Source organism: Carcharhinus amblyrhynchos, chromosome 1 (genome assembly GCF_965287045.1).
Source record: "Carcharhinus amblyrhynchos chromosome 1, sCarAmb.v2.hapA, whole genome shotgun sequence".
In the NCBI taxonomy this organism is placed as follows: domain Eukaryota; kingdom Metazoa; phylum Chordata; class Chondrichthyes; order Carcharhiniformes; family Carcharhinidae; genus Carcharhinus; species Carcharhinus amblyrhynchos.
Window position 1 is genome coordinate 2,060,401 of NC_137324.1, and position 21,126 is coordinate 2,081,526.

Sequence of the window (21,126 nt, forward strand, 5' to 3'; positions counted from 1 at the left end):
CGTAAGTTCGCTTTAAGTCCTCGCACAGGCCTATTCCTCTGTATGCCACCTTTTTAACAATGCATATGACTATAGAAGACTCTACAAGCTACAAAACCAGAGAGGTGGGGAGGAAATAAAGGTCAAAATAAGTGCACAATAACTGCATTTAAAAATTAAGGGACCTCAATCTGGTTTCAGTTTGCAAGAGTTTCTCACCAATTCAGTGTCCTTTTCTGTCACCAGTGTCCCATTTGAATCATAGTACGACACTTGGAACCCTCTTGGCAAAAGCAAACTGGAAAAAACAGAACAGATCAACAGAATTAGATTGAACAGCAGAGTCTCAGCACTGTTCTGTCCATGGACAATACACCTTTTCTGACTTTGCAAATATCGAAACAGAAAGCTGTTCAGCCCATGTACAATGCACCATGTCTGATTGAGAATATCAAACCGATCATTTTACTTGAAACAAACCCACTTCTTCTGATGCAGCATAACTTTCTACTTTAGAATTAATGATGTGGCTTAGAAGGAAAAGTTCACTTTTTGGTCAGATTCTCCCCAGATTTGCTCAAGGTTGGTGCATTTGGGAAGAAATCAGGCTTTTTTTATCTTACAGCTAATCCTCTCTCATGGAGCAATAAGATTTGTAGAAGATCAGGGTTCTCTCCACAAACACAGCACTCTTATCACGCAGAGTTCAACAAATTCAGCAGCAGTTTATTTGATTTGATTTGATTTATTATTGTCACATGTATTAGTGCACAGTGAAAAGTATTATTTCTTGCATGCTATCCAGACAAAGCATACTGTTCATACAGAAGGAAACGATAGAGTGCAGAATGTAGTGTTACAATCATAGCTAGGGTGCACAGAAAGATCAACTTAACACAAAAGTCTGACGGCAGCAGGGAAGAATGTGTTCTTGAGCCGGTGGGTATCTGTATCTTTTGTATCTTTTCCCAACGGAAAAAGGTGGAAGAGAAAAAGTCCAGGGTGCGTGGGGTCCTTAATTATACTGGCTGCTTTGCCGAGGCAGCAGGAAGTGTAAACAGAGTCAATGGTTAGGAGGCTTGTGTGCATGATGGATTGGGCTACATTTACGACTTTTTGTAATTATTTGTGGTCTTGGGCAGAACAGGAGCCATAACAAGCTGTGATACAATCAGAAAAAATGCTTCCTGTGGTGCATCTGTAAAAGTTGGTGAGAGTTGTAGCTGACATACCAAATTTCCTTCGTCTTCTGAGAAAGTAGAGGCATTGGTGGGCTTTCTTAACTATAGTGCGGCATGGGGGAAAAGAAGAACCTGGTGTTGTCAGACTTCTTACTGGGAAAAGGAGAAACCAGATAATGAGAGAACTGGAAGAGACAGAGAATGGAATTTGATTTGAAGAACGAGGTTTGGACGCTGATGGAACAGGATTGGGGTGCAAGCAGTCTAAAGTATTTTCTTTCTATGTGTTAACTGAATTCTTAAGTAAACTTTGTTTGATAAAAGCTCCATGGTGGGCCATTTGAATCATACCTGAAGTGAAACATCTTGTGCTTACTCTAGCCAAATTCAAAGTGCAAAACTTATGATACAGGGACATTAAAAGACATTCTGGAGTTTCCGATCTGGATTATAACAACTGGGGGCTCTTTGCAGGATTAAAATCTATATTCCTTCATTGATTTGGGATTACTGGACTCAAAGACACTGAATGATGAGAGCATTTCTTTTCAGGTGTGATATTCAGGTTGAAATAGGGAGTGCCATGTAGAATAATGGCTCTTTCACAGGCTAAGAAGTTCCTGGGGTGGAAGAAGTCGTGCAAGGTAGTTGACAGAAGATGACTAAAACAAAGCTTTTGGAATTGATAAAAACATTGCAGTTGCCATTCCTGCCTGTGTAAGGAAGTGGGAGATAATTGGTGATAGCTCTGCATTTCAAATTGCCAGAAACAGTGAAAATGATTGCAAAACGACAAAAATTCAATCACAGATGAAGCAGTTTGAATTCAAAGCAAAGGAAAGGGAGAAAGTAACAAAAGCCAGAGAAAGGGAGGTTATTGCCATAGAAAAGGCCAGAAAGAGAGGAACAGCAAGCAAAATAATTGAAACAGTCTGAGTGACAAAAAGAAAAAGAAATGAGACTGCTTGAATTGCAGGCAAGGGAACAGGACAGAAAGAGAGAGGAAAGGGAAGAAGAGAGAGAATTGGAACTTTGGAAACTGGAAATAAAAAGTGAACATCAATTTAAAATGGTGGAGGTAGAGGGAAAAGTACAGTTTGAGCATAGTGATGCAGATACTGAGGAAGAACGAGAACATTGTAGTCAAAGAATTGGTGGGGATCTACTTAAGTATGTCCAAGCATCGCCAAGGTTTAATGAGAGGATGTGGAAGCGTTTTTCATTTAATTTGTGAAAGTGACTAAGCAAATGAAAAGGCCACAGAACATTGGGTATTTCTGATTCAAATAAAGTTGGTGGGTAGAGCTAGTGAGATAATTGCATCACTATCAGAGCATATAACTCCGGTACACGAGATGGGGGTAAAGTGTTAGCGTGGATTGAGGACTGGTTATCTAACAGGATAAGTCTGACAACACCAGGTTTTAGTCCAACCTATTTATTTGATAATATACTCACAAGCTTTCGGGGTTAGCCCCTTCGTCAGGTGAATGGAGAGTTCTGGCCTCAGACAGAGCATATAAAGCACAAACAGTTTAGAGATTACTGATTAGAATGCGAATCCTTACACCTAACCTGCTGTTCAAGACCTGAAGTGGCTGATAATGTGAGTGGAAGGAGCACTGATCACAGTTTAAAGAGGTGTGTATTGTCTCCAGACAGTACAGTAAGTGAGGTTTTGCAAACCCAGGCAAGTCACGGGGGTTACAGATAGTGCGACATGAACCCAAGATCCCTGTTGAGACCGTCCTCATGTGTGCGGAACTTGGCTATCAGTCTCTGTTCAGCGACTCTGCGCTGTCGTGTGTCGTGAAAGCCGCCTTGGAGAATGCTTACCCGAAGGTCAGAGGCTGAATGCCCGTGACCACTGAAGTGTTCGCCAACAGGAAGGGAACAGTCTTGCCTGGTGACTGTCGAGCGATGTTCATTCATCCGTTGTCGTAGCGTCTGCATGGTCTCCCCAATGTACCATGCTTCGGGACATCCTTTCTTGCAACGTATCAGGTAGACAATGTTGGCCGAGTTGCAAGAGTATTTACCATGTACCTGGTGGATGGTATTCTCACGTGTGATGATGGTATCATGTCGATGATCCGGCATGTCTTGCAGAGGTTGCTGTGGCAGGGTTGTGTGGTATTGTGGTCACTGTTCTCCTGAAGGCTGGGTAGTTTGCTGCGAACAATGGTCTGTTTGAGGTTGTGTGGTTGTCTGAAAGCAAGAAGTGGGGGTGTGGGGATAGCCCTGGCGAGATGTTCGTCTTCATCAATGATATGTTGAAGACTCCGGAGAAGATGTCGTAGCTTCTCCGCTACGGGGAAGTACTGGACGACGAAGGGTACTCTGTCCACTGTGTCCCGTGTTTGCCTTCTGAGGAGATCGGTGCGGTTTTTCGCTGTGGCGCATCGGAACTGCCGATCTATGAGTCGAGCACCATATCCTGTTCTTATGAGGGCATCTTTCAGGGTCTGGAGGTGTCTGTCACCATCCTCCTCATCTGAGCAAATCCTGTGTATACGGAGGGCTTGTCCATAGGGAATGGCTTCTTTAACATGTTTAGGGTGGAAACTGGAGAAGTGGAGCATTGTGAGATTGTCTGTGGGCTTGCGGTACAGTGAGGTGCTGAGGTGACCGTCCTTAATGGAGATGCTTGTGTCCAAGAATGCAACTGATTCTGGGGAATAGTCCATGGTGAGTCTGATGGTGGGGTGGAATTTGTTGATATCATCATATAGTTGCTGCGACTGCCTCAGTACTCAATGCAGACAACTGCCAGTTTCCAGATGCAATTTTACAACTCATCCGCTTTATCCTGGACCACAATGTCTTCACCTTCAACAACCAGTTTTTCATCCAGACACATGGAACAGTCATGGGGACCAAATTTGCACCTCAATATGCCAACATCTTCATGCACAGGTTCAAACAAGACTTCTTCACTGCACAGAATCTTCAACCGATGCTGTACACTAGATACATCGATGACATTTTCTTCCTTTGGCCTCATGGTGAACAATCACTGAAACAACTATATGATGATATCAACAAATTCCACCCCACCATCAGACTCACCATGGACTATTCCCCAGAATCAGTTGCATTCTTGGACACACGCATCTCCATTAAGGACGGTCACCTCAGCACCTCACTGTACCGCAAGCCCACAGACAATCTCACAATGCTCCACTTCTCCAGTTTCCACCCTAAACATGTTAAAGAAGCCATTCCCTATGGACAAGCCCTCCGTATACACAGGATTTGCTCAGATGAGGAGGATGGTGACAGACACCTCCAGACCCTGAAAGATGCCCTCATAAGAACAGGATATGGTGCTCGACTCATAGATCGGCAGTTCCGATGCGCCACAGCGAAAAACCGCACCGATCTCCTCAGAAGGCAAACACGGGACACAGTGGACAGAGTACCCTTCGTCGTCCAGTACTTCCCCGTAGCGGAGAAGCTACGACATCTTCTCCGGAGTCTTCAACATATCATTGATGAAGACGAACATCTAGCCAGGGCTATCCCCGCACCCCCACTTCTTGCTTTCAGACAACCACACAACCTCAAACAGACCATTGTTCGCAGCAAACTACCCAGCCTTCAGGAGAACAGTGACCACAATACCACACAACCCTGCCACAGCAACCTCTGCAAGACATGCCGGATCATCGACATGGATACCATCATCACACGTGAGAATACCATCCACCAGGTACATGGTAAATACTCTTGCAACTCGGCCAACATTGTCTACCTGATACGTTGCAAGAAAGGATGTCCCGAAGCATGGTACATTGGGGAGACCATGCAGACGCTACGACAACGGATGAATGAACATCGCTCGACAGTCACCAGGCAAGACTGTTCCCTTCCTGTTGGCGAACACTTCAGTGGTCACGGGCATTCAGCCTCTGACCTTCGGGTAAGCATTCTCCAAGGCGGCTTTCACGACACACGACAGCGCAGAGTCGCTGAACAGAGACTGATAGCCAAGTTCCGCACATATGAGGACGGTCTCAACAGGGATCTTGGGTTCATGTCGCACTATCTGTAACCCCCGTGACTTGCCTGGGTTTGCAAAACCTCACTTACTGTACTGTCTGGAGACAATACACATCTCTTTAAACTGTGATCAGTGCTCCTTCCACTCACATTATCAGCCACTTCAGGTCTTGAACAGCAGGTTAGGTGTAAGGATTCGCATTCTAATCAGTAATCTCTAAACTGTTTGTGCTTTATATGCTCTGTCTGAGGCCAGAACTCTCCATTCACCTGACGAAGGGGCTAACCCCGAAAGCTTGTGAGTATATTATCAAATAAATAGGTTGGACTAAAACCTGGTGTTGTCAGACTTTTCACTGTGTTTACGCCAGTCCAACGCCGGCATACCCACATCATATCTAACAGGAAGCAGACAGTTGGAGTAAATGGATGCTTTTCTGATTGGCAGTTGGTGACTAGTGGAGTGCCGCAGGGATTGGTGCTGGGGCCTCAACAGTTTACCATTTACATAGACGATCTGGAGGAGGGGGCTGAGTGTAGGGTAACAAAGTTTGCTGATGACACGAAGATGAATGGAAAAGCCAACTGCGTGAACTACGCGGAAAGTCTGCAGAGAGATTTGAATAGGCTGAGCAAGTGGGCGAGGACCTGGCAGGTGGAGTATAACGCTGGCAAATGTGAGGTTATCCACTTTGGAAGAAATAATAGTAGGATGGAATATTATTTAAAGGGTGAAAAGTTGCAGCATCCTACGGTGCAGAGAGACCTGGGGGTCTTTGTGCACAAATCACAAAAGCCCAGTCTGCAAGTGCAGCAGGTGATTAAGAAGGCGAATGGAATGTTGCCCTTTATAGAACAAAGAACAAAAACAGCCCGGGAAACAGGCCCTTCGGCCCAACGAGGGGGATAGAATATAAAAGCAGGGAGGTCTTGCTGCAACTGCACAAGGCACTGGTGAGGCCGCAACTGGAGTACCGTGTGCAGGTTTGGTCCCCTTATTTGCGAAAGGATATATTGGCCTTGGAGGGAGTACAGAGAAGGTTCACTATGCTGATACCGGATATGAGGGGGTTAGATTATGAAGAGAGATTGAATAGACTGGGTCTGTACTCGTTAGAGTTTAGAAGGCTGAGGGGGGATCGTATATAGACTTACAAGATAATGGAGGGGCTAGATAGGGTGGAGGTAGAGAGATTCTTTCCACTTGGAAAGGAAACCAAAACTAGAGGGCACAGCCTCAAAATAAGGTGGGGGGGGTGCAGTTTACAACAGAGTTGAGGAGGAACTTCTTCTCTCAGAGGGTGGTGAATCTCTGGAATTCTCTGCCCATTGAAGTGGTGGAGGCTACCTCATTGAATATGTTTAAGTCACGGGTAGATAGACTTCTGATAGATAAGGGAATTAAGGGTTATGGGGAGCAGGCGGGTAAGTGGAACTGATCCACTTCAGATCAGCCATGATCTTAGTGAATGGTGGGGCAGGCTCGAAGGACGAGATGGCCTACTCCTGCTCCTGTTTCTTATGTTCATATATCTGGGATTATGATAAGGTGAAAAAAAATTTTAAGGGCATATGAACTTGTGCCGAAGCCTACAGACAATGATTTAGAAATCAAAGGAGAGAACCTGGTCAAATATATACAGAATATAGAACACATACGTATATTGAACCTGTTGGACTTTAATCTGGTGTTGTGAGATTACTTGGTGAATGTAACTGATAGGTGGACAAGGGCTTTGAAAATAGACCAGACATACGAAGTTCTGAAGAGAAACAATTATTTTGGAGGAGTTTAAAAACTGACTTCCTGATTTAGTGAGAACTCATGTGAAAGAGCAGAGGGCTAAAACTGCAAGATTAGATGATAATGAATTAACTCATAGATCAAAGTTTGCTTTCCGACAACAGTTTCAGCCAGTGAGTACCTCAGGTAAAAAGGAAATGTAGGAAGATGGAAGGGAGATTAAAAGCATCTGATGTTTTCATTATACTAAAATAGACCATGTAAAGTCACAGTGTTGGCAGTTTAAGAAAAGCTCTGGGAAGATAAATGTGGTATAAAACAGGATAAACCAGTGGGGTTTGTTAAGATGGTAAAGGTTGAAGCGAAAGAGGTACAAAAGAATAAGAACATACGAACATAAGAAATAGGAGCAGGAGTAGGCCATCTAGCTCTTCGAGCCTGCCCCGCCATTCAATAAGATCATGGCTGATCTGAAGTCGATCAGTTCCACTATCCCGCCCTCTCCCCATAACCCTTAATTCCCTTGTCTGTCAAAAACCTATCAGCCCGTGACTTAAATATATTTAGCGAGGTAGCCTTCACCACTTCAACGGGCAGAGAATTCCAGAGATTCACCACCCTGTGAGTGAAGAAGTTCCTCCTCAACCCTGATCTAAACTGCCCCCCACTTATCTTGAGGCTGTGCCCTCCAGTCCTGCTATCCTTTCTAAGCGGGAAGAATCTCTCTACCTCTACCGTCTCCATCCCCTTCATTATCTTATACATCTCGATAAGATCCCCCCTCATCCTTCTAAACTCCAACGAGTACAGACCCAATCTATTTAGTCTCTCTTCATAGTCCAACCGCCTCATCTTCGGTATCAGCCGAGTGAATCACCTCTGAACTCCCTCCAAGGCCAATATCCTTCCGCAAGTGCAGCGACCAAAACTGCACACAGTACTCCAGTTGCGGCCTCACCAGTGCCCTGTACAGTTGCAGCAATACCTCCCTGCTTTTATATTCTATCCCCCTCGCTATAAAGGCCAACATACCATTCACCTTCTTGATCACCTGCTGCACCTGAAGACTGGGTTTTTGCGACTCGTGCACAAGGACCCCCAGGTCCCTCTGCACCATAGCATGCTGCAGCTTTTCGCCCTTTAAATAGTAATACCTCCTACTATTATTTCTGCCAAAGTGGATAACCTCACATTTGCTAACATTATACCCCATCTGCCAGGTCCTCACCCACTTGCTCAGCCTATCCAGATCTCTCTGCAGACTTTCCACACCCTCCGCACAATTTGCTTTTCCACTCATCTTCATGTCATCAGCAAATTTCGTCACCCTACACTCAGCCCCCTCCTCCAGATCATCTATATAAATGGTAACTAGCTAAGGCCCCAGCACTGATCCCTGCGGCACTCCACGAGTCACCAACTGCCAATCAGAATAGCACCCATTGATACCAACTCTCTGCCTCCTATTAGACAACCAATCCTCGATCCACGCTAACACCTTACCCCCAACTCCATGCCCCCTAACCTTCTGAAGCAACCTTTTGTGAGGCACCTTATCAAACGCCTTTTGAAAATCGAGAAACGCCACATCCACCGGTTCCCCTCTGTCTACCACACTAGTCACATCCTCATAGAAATCCAATAAATTCATTAAATACGACTTCCCCTTAACGAATCCGTGCTGCGTCTGCTTGATCAAACCATTCTTTTCTAGGTGCCTCGCTATTTCTTCTTTGATGACGGATTCAAGCATTTTTCCTACAACAGACGTTAAACTAACCGGCCTATAATTCTCTGCCTTTTGCCTGCTACGTTTTTTAAACAGCGGCGTAACATTAGCCGTTTTCCAATCTTCCGGCAATTCCCCGGAATCCAGTGAATTTTGGTAAATAATCACTAAGGCATCCACTATCACCTCTACCATTTCCTTCAGAACCCTGGGGTGCATTCCATCCGGTCCTGGGGACTTGTCCACCATCAGTCCCGTTAGTCTATCAAGTAGTACCTCTCTAGTGACAGTAATCGCATTCAGGCCCTCATCTCCTACCATCCTTCTATCTTTAATATCCGGCAAACTATTCGCGTCCTCCTCTGTGAAGACCGAGGCAAAAAACTTATTTAAGGCCTCAGCCATTTCCTCATCTCCCACCACTAAATCCCCCCTCTCATCATCTAAGGGTCCAACATTCACTCTAGCCAGCCTCCTCTTCTTTATATATTTGTAAAAACTCTTACTGTCCTTTTTTATATTTAGTGCTAGTTTAGCTTCATCATCTATCCTTCCTTTCTTTATCAACTTCTTAGTCATTCTTTGTTGATTTGTAAACCTTTCCCAATCTTCTACTCGCCCACTACTTTTAGCCACTCTGAACGCATCAGCTTTTAATTTAATACTCTCCTTTATTTCCTTCGATAACCACGGCTGGTTATCCCTTCTCCTACATTCCTTCTTCACCATCGGAATATATTTCTGCTGAGCACTAAAAAGGATCTCCTTAAAGATCCTCCACTGTTCCTCAGCCGTCCTACCGACCAATCTGCGCCCCCAATCTACATTTGCCAATTCCTCCCTCATCTTATCATAGCCCCCTCTGTTCAAACAGAGGACACAGGTTCGGGACCCTACTTTCTCATCCTCCATCTGCATCAAAAACTCAACCATACTATGATCGCTCGTCCCAAGAGGATCCCTCACAATAAGATCCCTAATTCTTCCTGCCTCGTTACACAACACCAGACCTAAGCTAGCTCGCTCCCTTGTAGGTTCCGTCACACACTGTTCAAGGAAACTATCCCGACAGCATTCCAAGAACTCTTCCTCAAGCCCACCGTGTCCGACTTGGGTCAACCAATCAATATGCAGGTTAAAATCCCCCATAATTGTCGCCGTTCCATTTCTGCACGCATCATTTATTTGCTTGTTTATAGCCCGCCCCACCTCTAAGTTATTATTTGGGGGCCTATAGACCACACCCACCAGCGTCTTCCTCCCTTTACTGTTCCTTATCTCCACCCACAACGATTCCACGTTCTGCTCTTTGGAGCCTATATCTTCCCTTACTACCGCCCTGATATTATCCTTAATCAACAGAGCTACCCCACCCCTTTTTCCTCCCGTCTATCCTTCCTAAACACTTGATATCCCTGGACATTCAGCTCCCAGTCCCTGTCACCCTGCAACCACGTTTCTGTAATGGCCACCAGATCTTATCCATTTGTGCTGATTTGCACCACCAGCTCATTCACTTTGTTCTGAATGCTTTGTGCATTCAGGTAAAGTGTCTTTATACCAGCTTTTATCTGGACCTTATTTGAAGGAACGCTACCAACCTTTCTCATGTCCCCTACCCCCTTTATTATTGGGACATTCTCAACATTTTCCCGAGCCCATACCCTCTCTTTTACTTTAGATATTGTAATTTCTCCCACCCCTGCACCCTCCCCCCCAAATTGGTTTAAAGTCCTATCTACAGTCCTAGTTATACGATTCGCCAGGACTCTGGTCCCAGCACAGTTCAGACAAAGACCATCCCATCTGAACAGGTCCCACCTGCCCCAATACTGGTGCCAATGCCCCATAAATTCAAACCCATTCCTCTCACACCAATCCCTGAGCCACCCATTCATCTCTTTAATCCTATTTACGCTATGCCCATCTGTATGTGGTTCAGGTAGTAATCTAGAGATAACCACCTTGTCGGTTCTGCTTTTTAATTTGATTCCCAGCTTTGCATACTCCCTCTGCAGATCCTTAGTTCCCATTTTGCCTGTGTCGTTGGCACCCACATGTACCACAACGACCGGATTCTCACCCTCCTACTCCAGGTTCCTCTGCAGCCCAGATGAGACATCCTGGACCCGAGCACCAGGCAGACAACACACCCTTCTGTATTTTTTATCATTCTCACAAAGGACAGTGTCTATGCCCCTAACCACACTATCCCCAATTACCACTACATTCCTCTTTACTTCTTCCTCTTTGTCCTGTGTCTGCACCATTGTACCGTGGGCAGTTTGCTCGTCAACCGTACAGCCCTCATTCTTGTCCACACTGGGAGCAAGAACCTGAAACCTGTTGTGCAGATTGAGAGGCTGAGGCCTTTGGGTCCCCCCCTCCTTCTTCCCACTCCCCCCTCCTTCCTCTCACCCTTCCTCCCCACTCCCCTTTCCTTCCTCTCACCCTTCCTCCCCAATCCCCCCTCCTTCCTCTCACCCTTCCTCCCCACTCCCCCCTCCTTCCTCTCACCCTTCCTCCCATTCCCCCCTCCTTCCTCTCACTCTTCCTCCCCACTCCCCCCTCCTTCCTCTCACCACTACTCCCCTCAGCAGCACCATCTTGTTCCTGACCCTCAGAGTTAGCCAGTCTCGGGAGTGTGAATTTCTCTTGTAACCCATTATCCAGTTTGCACTCCCTCTCCCTGATGAGCCTCAGTGTCTGAAGCTCAGAGTTCAGTTCGTCTACTTTGAGCTGGAGCTCTTCAAACAACCAGCACTTACTTCAGACATGGTCACTGGGAAGGACCTTGGGGTCCACCAGCTCCCACATCATACAGAAACAACACATCACATGCCCCTCCATCACAGTCTCCTAGTGATTTCTTAACACAGTTAAGAATTTAGACTTACCCAGCCCTTTTCTCTCAAGCCCTGTGATCCAAAAGCCTTACAGCTCACTCTGCTTCCCTCTCACTCCACTGCCCGCTCGCGACGCTGGCCACTGTCTACAGCAATCCTCCTTTTATACTTTGCACGGTAAAAAAAAATCCCTTCCCGCAAAGCTCCGCAGCCCACTTCCTGTCTAACTTATAAAGCAGAAATACCGTTAAAAAGCCCGCGAAAATCTTTACAAAGGTAACCACTTACCTTTACTCTGTGCAACCATCACTTCGCCGCTCACTCCAACAAACAGCCCAGTCAGGAATTGATTTATAAGAAAGTGTTTGACCTCCTTAATGAATTTAAAGTTTATTTGTCAGTATCACAGGTAGGCTTACACTAACACTACAATGAAGTTACTGTGAAAATACCCTAGTCGCCACAATAATAAATCAAATCAAATCACTCCGGCGTCTGTTCTGGTACATTGGGGGAGAATTGCATCTAGCCAGCACGTCTTTTGGGCTGTGTTTGGAAATCGGAGCACCCAGACAAAACACACGCAGACATGGGGAGAACATGCAGGGAACCAAGCAAGGAATTCGAACCCTGTGCCACTGTACTGCCCAAATGTGTGGGTAAAGTTTACTCACGAGTACCAGAAGGAGTAGGTCAAGAAGTTAAAATTTTAAGAGATAGGGAAGCAAGTCAATCGTTGATGGTAGGAATTGAGGAGTTATGTAACTTTGAAGGAGTATTGCCAGGAAAGGTAGTAATATGTGGAATTCAGGGTGAAAAGAGTCATGTTCCATTGTATAAGGTGAGGTTTGTAGAGTCCAGTGGAGAGTGGTGAAGTGAAAGTAGGAGCAATAGAGAAATTTGTCTTGTCCAGAAATATAGTTTATCTGAGGCAATGGATCACAGGCAAGAGTGATGCCGATTGTGGTTAACAGGTGGAAATTCAAACAACTGAGTCGTTAAAGGGTACATATCTTTGGATGTTTCCTAATTGTCAGGTAACAAGGTTACAAAGTCACAGGTTAAGAGGAGAATTGCAGGGATGGTGTAGGAAAGAGGGTTTCATTTACCTGGATAATTGGAGCACGTTCTGGGGAAGGTGGGACCTGTACAAACAGGACGGTTTGCACCTGAACCGGAAGGGCAGTAATATTTGCTACGGCTCTTTGGCGATGGGGGGATGTTTAAACTAATTTGTCAGATGGGAAAATGAACTGTAGTCCAAAAGCCAGTGAGGATCGTGAGGTACTGAGGAGGGTATCAAGGTCGCAGGAGTGTACGGGCAGACAGGATGGTGGACTGAAGTGTATCTACTTCAATGCAAGGACGCTTCAGGAGTAAGGTAGGTGAACTTGGAGCATGGATTGGTATTTCTGACTATGATGTCGTAGTAAAAAGTCTGACAACACCAGGTTTTAGTCCAACCGATTTATTTGATAGTAAACGCACAAGCTTTCGAGGTTTCCCTCTTCGTCAGGTGAATGGAGAGTTCTGGCCTCAGACAGAGCATATAAAGCACAGACAGTTTACAGATTACTGATTAGAATGCAAATCCTTACACCTAACCTGCTGTTCAAGTCCTAAAGTGGCTGACAATGTGAGTGGAAGGAGCACTGATCACAGGTTAAAGAGATGTGTATTGTCTCCAGACAGCACAGTGAGTGAGGTTTTGCAAACCCAGGCAAGTCACGGGGGTTACAGATAATGTTGTGGCCATTACAGAGACATGATTAGAACAGGGACAGGAATGGTTATTGGCAGTTTCGGGGTATAGCTGTTTCAGTAAGAGTAGGGAAGGCGGTAAAAGAGGTGGAAGAGTAACACTGTTAATCAGGATAGTTTAATGGCTGTTGAAAGGCCGTTTGAGGGCAATCTGCCTACTGAGGTAATATGGGCTGAAGTCAGAAATCAGTCACATTGTTAGGAGTTTTCTATAGGTCCCCAAATAGTAGTTGGGATGTGGAGGAGGAAATGGGAAAGCAGATTATGGATAGGTGTGGAGGTCATGATGTGGGTATGCCGGCGTTGGACTGGCGTAAACACAGTAAAAAGTCTGACAACACCAGGTTTTAGTCCAACCTATTTATTTGATAATATACTCGCAAGCTTTTGAGGGGTTACCCTCGCCATTCACCTGACGAAGAGGGTAACCCCTCGAAAGCTTGCGAGTATATTATCAAATAAATAGGTTGGACTAAAACCTGGTGTTGTCAGACTTTTTACTAGGTGTGGAGGTCACAGGGTAGTTATCATGGGTGACTTTAACTTTCCAAATATTGATTGGAACCTTCATGGGTCGAATAGTTCAGATGGACACTTTTTGTACAGTGTGTGCAGGAGGGTTTCATGACACAATATGTGGATAAACCGACAACAGGTGGGGCCACATTGGACTTAGAAACATAGAAAAACGACAGCACAAACAGGCCCTTTGGCCCACAAGTTGCGCCAAACATATCCCTGCCTACTGGACATACCTATAACCCTCCATCTTACTAAGTCCAAAAGTCTCTGAAAAGACCCTATCGAATCCGCTATGCGCCCACCACCCTCTGAGTGAAAAGCTTACCCTGACATCTCCTCTGTACCTACTCCTCAGCACCTTAAACCTGTGTCCTCTTGTGGCAACCATTTCAGCCCTGGGAAAAAGCCTCTGAGAATCCACTCGATCAATATCTCTCATCATCTTATACACCTCTATCAGGTCACACCTCATCCTTCGTCTCTCCAAGGAGAAAAGACCGAGCTCCCTCAACCTATCCTCATAAGGCATGCCACTAATCCAGGCAAAATCCTTGTAAATCTCCTCTGCACCCTTTCTAAGGCTTCCATGTTCTTCCTGGAATGAGACAACCAGAACTGAGCACAGCACTCCAAGTGGGGTCTGACCAGGGTCTTACACAGCTGCACTATTATCTCCCGACTCCTAAACTCAATCCCTCGATTGATGAAGGCCAGTACACCATAAGCCTTCTCAACCACATCCTCTACCTGCGAAGCCGCTTTGAGCGTCCTATGAATCCCGACCCCAAGATCCACACTGCCAAGAGTCTTATTCTTAATATCATAATCTGTCATCATATTTGACCTGCCAAAATGAATCACCACACACTTATCTGGGCTGAAGTCCATCTGCCACTTCTCCGCCCAGTCTTGCATCCTATCAATGTCTCGCTACAACTTCTGACATCCCCCCACACTATCCAAAACAACTCCAACCTTTGTGTCATCAGCAAACTTGCCAACCCATTCCTCCACTCCCTCATCCAGGTCGTTTATAAAAATGACAAACAGTAAGGTTCCCAGAACAGATCCCTGGGGCACTCCACTGGTGACTGACCTCCATGCAGAAAAAGACCCATCCACAATCACTCTTTGCCTTCTGTGGGCAATCTGAATCCACAGAGCAATGTCCCCCTGGATCCCATGCCCCCTCACTTTCTCAATCAGCCTTGCATGGGGCAATTTATCAAATGCCTTGCTGAAGTCCATATAAACCACATCTACTACTGTTCCTTCATCAATGTGTTAAGACACACCTTCAACAAATTCAATCAGGCTCATCAGGCATGATCTGCCTTTGACAAAGCCATGCTGACTATTCTTGATCATACTATACCTCTCCAAATATTCATATATCCTGTCTCTCAGGATCTTCTCCATCAACTTCCCAACCACGGACGTTAGACTCATCAGTCGATAATTTCCTGGGCTATCTCTTCTCCCTTTCCTGAAAATAGGAACCACATCCGCAATCCTCCAATCCTCCAGAAGGACTCCTGTCTCCATTGATGATGCAAAGATCATCAATACAGGCTCAGCAATCTCTTCCCTCGCCTCCCACAGTATCCTGGGGTATGTCCCATCTGGCCCCGGTGACTTATAAGAACATAGTACATGGGATTTAATGGGATTGGGATTTATAGATAGTTCTATGGCCTGGTAGGTATGGATATGATCGGTGCAACTTGTGGGCCGAAATGCCTGTTTGTGCACTGTAAGAACATAAGAAATAGGAGCAGGAGTAGGCCATCTAGCCCTTCGAGCCTGCCCCGCCATTCAATAAGGTCATGGCTGATCTGAAGTGGATCACTTTCCCACTTTCTCCCCATCACCCTTAATTCTATTGTCTATCAGAAATCCATCTACCCGTGACTTAAATATATTCAACGAGGTAGCCTCCACCACTTAAATTGGCAGAGATTCACCACCCTTTGAGTGAAGAAGTTCCTCCTCAAATCTGTTCTAAACTGCACCCCGCCCCGTATTTTGAGGCGGTGCCCTTGGGTTCTGCTATCCTTTCTAAGTGGAAAGAATCTCTCTACCTCGACCCTGTCTAGCCCCTTCATTATCTTGCAAGTCTCTATAAGATCCCCCCCTCAGCCTTCTAAACTCTAATGAGTACAGGCCCAGTCTATTCAATCTCTCTTCATAATCCAACCCCCTCATCTCCGGTATCAGCCTGGTGAATCTTCCATTGTTTGCTGGAGCAGACGAGTGAAGGAGCAGAGAGAGAGATAAGATTTTAGCTGTTAAAAACCTGTTTAAATAAGTTTAAAGCACTTTGTTCTTTGTAGAACTGTTTAAAGCATTTATTGTATTTACTGCTTTAAGAATTCTGAGGGAGTGGTTAGAAGAAGTTGTGGGCCAGCCAGCTTTAAATCAGCGCCAGGTTTAAAAGGAGGCCTGGTGTAGACAGCGGGCAGCGTCTGAGCGGGCAGTGGAGTGAGAGGGAAGTAGAGTGAGCAATTAGGGCTTAATATCAAAAGGGCTGGGGAGAAAAAGGGCCAGGTGAGTTCGTGTGGACATTTTCAACATTACTACAGTGAATAATGGAGGGGCATGTGATGTGTGGTTTCTGTATGATGTGGGAACTGGTGGACCCCAGGGTCCTCCCCGGTGACCATGTCTGCAGTAAGTGCAGGTTGCTGGAGGAGCTCCAGCTCAAGGTAGATGAGCTGGCCTCTGAGCTACAGACACTGAGGCTCATCAGGGGGAGACAGGGTGCCATTGTCAATGGGGTGCAAGAGACATCCACCCCCCCCTAGACTGGCTAACTCTAAGGGTCAGGAACAAGAGGGGGCTGCTGAGAGGAGGAAGGAGGGCAGGGAGAGGAGGCCTCAGACTCTCAAGCTGCATAACAGGTTTGAGGTTCTTGCTTCCAGTCTGGACGAGGACGAGGGAGGTGAGGTCGGTGAGCAGACTGCACACGGTACAGTGATGCAGACGCAGGACATAGGCAAAGAGAAGGGGAAAAGGAACGTAGTAGTAATTGGGGATAGTGGGGTGAAGAGTGTTGACACTGTCCTTTGTCACAATGACAAAGTGCACAGAAGGGTGTGTTGTCTGCCTGGTGCTCGGGTCCGGGATGTCACATCTAGGCTGCAGAGGAACCTGGAGTGGGAGGGTGAGAATCCGGTCGTTGTGGTTCATGTGGGTGCCGACGACGTAGGCAAAATGCAAACTGAGGATCTGGGGAGGGAGTATGAAAAGCTGGGAATGGAATTAAAAAGTAGAACCGACAAGGTGGTCATCTCTGGGCTACTGCCTGAACCGAGTGCAGACGGGCGTAGAGTTGTTAGGATTAAGGAAGTGAATGGGTGGCTCAGGGATTGGTGTGGGAGGAATGGGTTTGAATTTATGGGGCATTGGCACCAGTATTGGGGTAGGTGGGACCTGTTCGGGCGGGATGGGGTTGGTCTGAACCGTGCTGGGACCAGAGGGCTGGCGAATCGTGTAAAGAGGACTGTAGACAGGGCTTTAAACTAATTAGGTGGGGGGAGGGTGTGAGGGTAGGTGACATTACGGAGTCTAAAGTTAAGGAGACGGAACAGGTAAGGATAGAGGCCGAGGATGTCCCAATAATAGAGGGAGTAAGGGGCGTGAGTATGGTTGGTGGCGTTCCAGCAAATAAGGTCCAGGTGAAGGCTGGGATGAAGGCGCTTTATCTGAATGCGCAAAGCATTAGGAATAAAGTGGATGAGTTGGTGGCGCAGATCGACACAAATGGATATGATCTGGTGGCCATTACAGAGACGTGGCTGCAAGGTGACAGGGACTGGGAGCTGAATGTCCAGGGGTATCAAGTGTTCAGGAAGGATAGGCGGGAGGGAAAAGTGGGGGGTGTAGCTCTGCTGATTAAGGATAGCTTTAGGGTGGTAGCAAGGGATGATATTGGAGCCAAGGAGCAGAAAGTGGAATCGTTGTGGGTAGAGATTAGGAACAGCAAAGGGAGGAAGACGCTGGTGGGTGTTGTCTATAGGCCCCCGAATAATGATCTGGAGGTGGGGCGGGCTTTTAACGTGCAAATAAGTGCGGCGTGCAGGAATGGGACGGCCGTAGTTATGGGGGATTTCAATCTGCATATTGATTGGTCAACCCATGTTGGACGCGGTGGGCTTGAGGAGGAGTTCTTGGAATGCTGCCGGGATAGTTTCTTGGAACAGTGTGTGTTGGAGCCAACGAGGGAGCGAGCTATCTTGGATCTGGTGCTATGTAATGAGGTGGGTAGAATTAGGGAACTTGCGGTGAAGGATCCTCTTGGGGAGAGTGATCATTGTATGGTGGAGTTTCTGTTGCAGATGGAGGAGGAGAAAGTGGGTTCCCGGACACGCGTCCTTTGTTTGAACAGAGGGGAGTACAGTAGGATGAGAGAAGAATTGGCGAATGTGGACTGGGGGAGCGCATTGGAAGGTAGGTCTGCTGAGGAGCAGTGGAGGATCTTTAAGGAGATCTTTCTTGGTGCTCAGCAGAAATTTATTCCGATGGTCAAAAAGGACCGTAGGAGGAGAGGTAATAAGCTGTGGATAACGAAGGAGGTGAAGGAAAGTGTTAAATTAAAAGCGGAGGCGTTTAGAGTAGCTAAGAGTAGTGGGCGAGAAGAGGATTGGGAGAGGTTTAAATGTCAACAAAGATTGACAAAGAAGTTGATAAAGAAGGGTAGGAGAAACTATGAAGCTGGGCTAGTGCTTAATATAAAAAAGGATAGCAAGAGTTTTTATAAATATATAAAAAGGAAGAGGCTGGCTCGGGTGAACGTTGGTCCCTTAGAGGATGAGAAGGGGGACTTAGTGGTAGGGGATGGGGATATGGCTGAGGTCTTGAATAACTTTTTTGTTTCTGTCTTCACGGAGGAGGACGTGAATAATTTGCCGGATGTTAGAGATGGAAAGGTGGTAGGACTGGAGGGTCTTAATGACATTACTGTTACTAGAGAGGTGGTGCTCGACAGACTGGAGGGGCTGATTGTGGACAAGTCCCCAGGACCGGATGGAATGCATCCGAGGGTCCTGAAAGAAATGGCGGAGGTGATAGTGGATGCCTTGGTGGTTATTTTCCAGACGTCGCTGGATTCCGGGGAAGTGCCAGAAGATTGGAAAACGGCTAATGTTACGCCGTTGTTTAAGAAGGGTGCCAGGCAAAAGGCGGGGAATTATAGGCCTGTTAGTTTAACGTCTGTTGTAGGTAAAATGTTAGAATCCGTCATCAAGGAGGAAATAGCGAGGCATCTTGAGGGGAACTGCTTGATAGAGCAGACGCAGCACGGTTTCGTTAAAGGGAAGTCGTGTCTGACAAATTTACTGGAGTTCTATGAGGATGTGTCTAGGGCGGTGGATAGAGGAGAACCGCTGGATGTGGTGTTTCTTGATTTTCAGAAGGCGTTTGACAAGGTACCTCACAAGAGGTTATTGCAGAAGGTCAGGGGGCATGGAGTTGGGGGTACGGTGTTAGCGTGGATAGAGGACTGGTTGTCAAATAGGAGGCAGAGAGTAGGGGTCAATGGGTGCTATTCGGATTGGCGGATGGTGACGAGTGGAGTGCCCCAGGGGTCGGTGCTGGGGCCTCAGCTATTTACCATTTATATAGATGATCTGGAGGAGGGAACCGAGTGTAGGGTGTCGAAATTTGCTGATGACACCAAAATTGGTGGAAAGGCAAATTGTGCGGAGGGTGGGGAGAGTCTACAGAAGGATCTAGATAGGATGGGCGAATGGGCCAGGAAATGGCAAATGGAATTTAATGTTGGCAAGTGCGAGGTGGTCCACTTTGGTAGGAATAATGGTAGGAAGGATTATTACTTACGTGGAGAAAAACTGCAGCAGGCGACGGTGCAGAGGGACCTCGGGGTCCTTGTGCATGAGTCGCAAAAACCCAGCTTGCAGGTGCAGCAGGTGGTCAGGAAGGCGAATGGGATGCTGGCCTTCATCGCGAGGGGGATTGAATATAAAAGTAGGGAGGTCTTGCTGCGGCTGTATAGGGCATTGGTGAGGCCGCAGCTGGAGTACTGTGTGCAGTTTTGGGCGCCGTACTTACGCAAGGATATTTTGGCCTTGGAGGGAGTGCAGAGGAGGTTTACTAGGCTGATGCCAGAGAGAGGCTGAATAAATTAGGCTTGTACTCGTTAGAGTTTAGAAGAATGAGGGGAGATCTCATTGAGACGTATAAGATGATGAATGGGATGGATAGGAGAGGTGGAGAGACTCTTCCCGCTCAGAAAGGACAGTAGGACTAGGGGGCACAGCCTCAAGATAAAGGGGGGGCGGTTTAGAACAGAGTTGAGGAGGAACTTCTTCAGTCAAAGGGTGGTGAATCTCTGGAATTCTCTGCCCGTTGAAGTGGTGGAGGCTACCTCGCTAAATATTTTTAAGACGCGGGTTGATGGGTTTTTGATAAGAGAGGGGATTAAGGGTTATGGGGAGAGGGCGGGAATGTGGAACTGAGCCACGACAGATCAGCCATGATCTTATTGAATGGCGGGGCAGGCTTGAAGGGCTAGTTGGCCTACTCCTGCTCCTATTTCTTATGTTCTTATGTTCTCCCTCCAAGGCCAATATATCCTTCGGCAAATAAGGGGACCAAAACTGCGCACAGTACGCCAGCTGTGGCCTCACCAGTGCCCTGTACAGTTGCAGCAAGACCTCCCTGCTTTTATATTCTATCCCCCTCGCAATAAAGGCCAACATTCCATTCACCTTCTTGATCACCTGCTGCACCTGCAGACTGAGGTTTGCGATTCGTGCACAAGGACCCCAAGTCCCTCTGCACTGTAACATGCTGCAGCTTTTCACCCTTTAAATAATAATCCCTCCAAACTATTATTTCTACCAAAGTGGATAACCTCACATTTGTAACGTTATACTCCATCTGCCAGGTCCTCGCCCACTCACTCAGCCTATCCATATCTCTCTGCAGGCTTTCCACATCCTCTATGCAATTCACTTTTCCACTCATATTCGTGTCATCAGCAATTTTTTTTACCCTACACTCAGCCACCTCCTCCAGATCGTTCTATGTAAATGGCAAACAGTTGAGGCCCCAGCACCGATCCCTGCGGCACTCCACTCGTCACTAAGTGTCAACCACAAAAGCGTCCATTGATTCCAATTCTCTGCTTCCTGTCAGATAGCCAATCCTCAATCCACGCTAACCTTTTGTGAGGCACCTTATCAAACGCCTTCTGGAAATGTAAAAACACCACATCCACCGGTTCCCCTCTGTCAACTGCACTAGTCACATCTTCATAGAAATCCAATAAATTTGTTAAATACGACTTCCCCTTCACAAATCCGTGCTGCGTCTGCTTGATCAAACCATTCTTTTCTAGGT

The 21,126-nt window shown here is 46.6% G+C and overlaps 1 protein-coding gene across 1 annotated transcript in view; it reads right to left on the reverse strand.

Annotated features, from left to right (window-relative positions):
* The window catches only part of LOC145348462 (disintegrin and metalloproteinase domain-containing protein 12-like), a 313,921-nt gene that overhangs the window by 255,010 nt on the left and 37,785 nt on the right, over positions 1-21,126 (reverse strand). Inside the window, exon 4 of the mRNA XM_080196650.1 lies at positions 199-277. Within this exon, the coding sequence (XP_080052776.1) occupies positions 199-277 (79 nt within the window). The remainder of the gene's footprint in view (positions 1-198; positions 278-21,126) is intronic.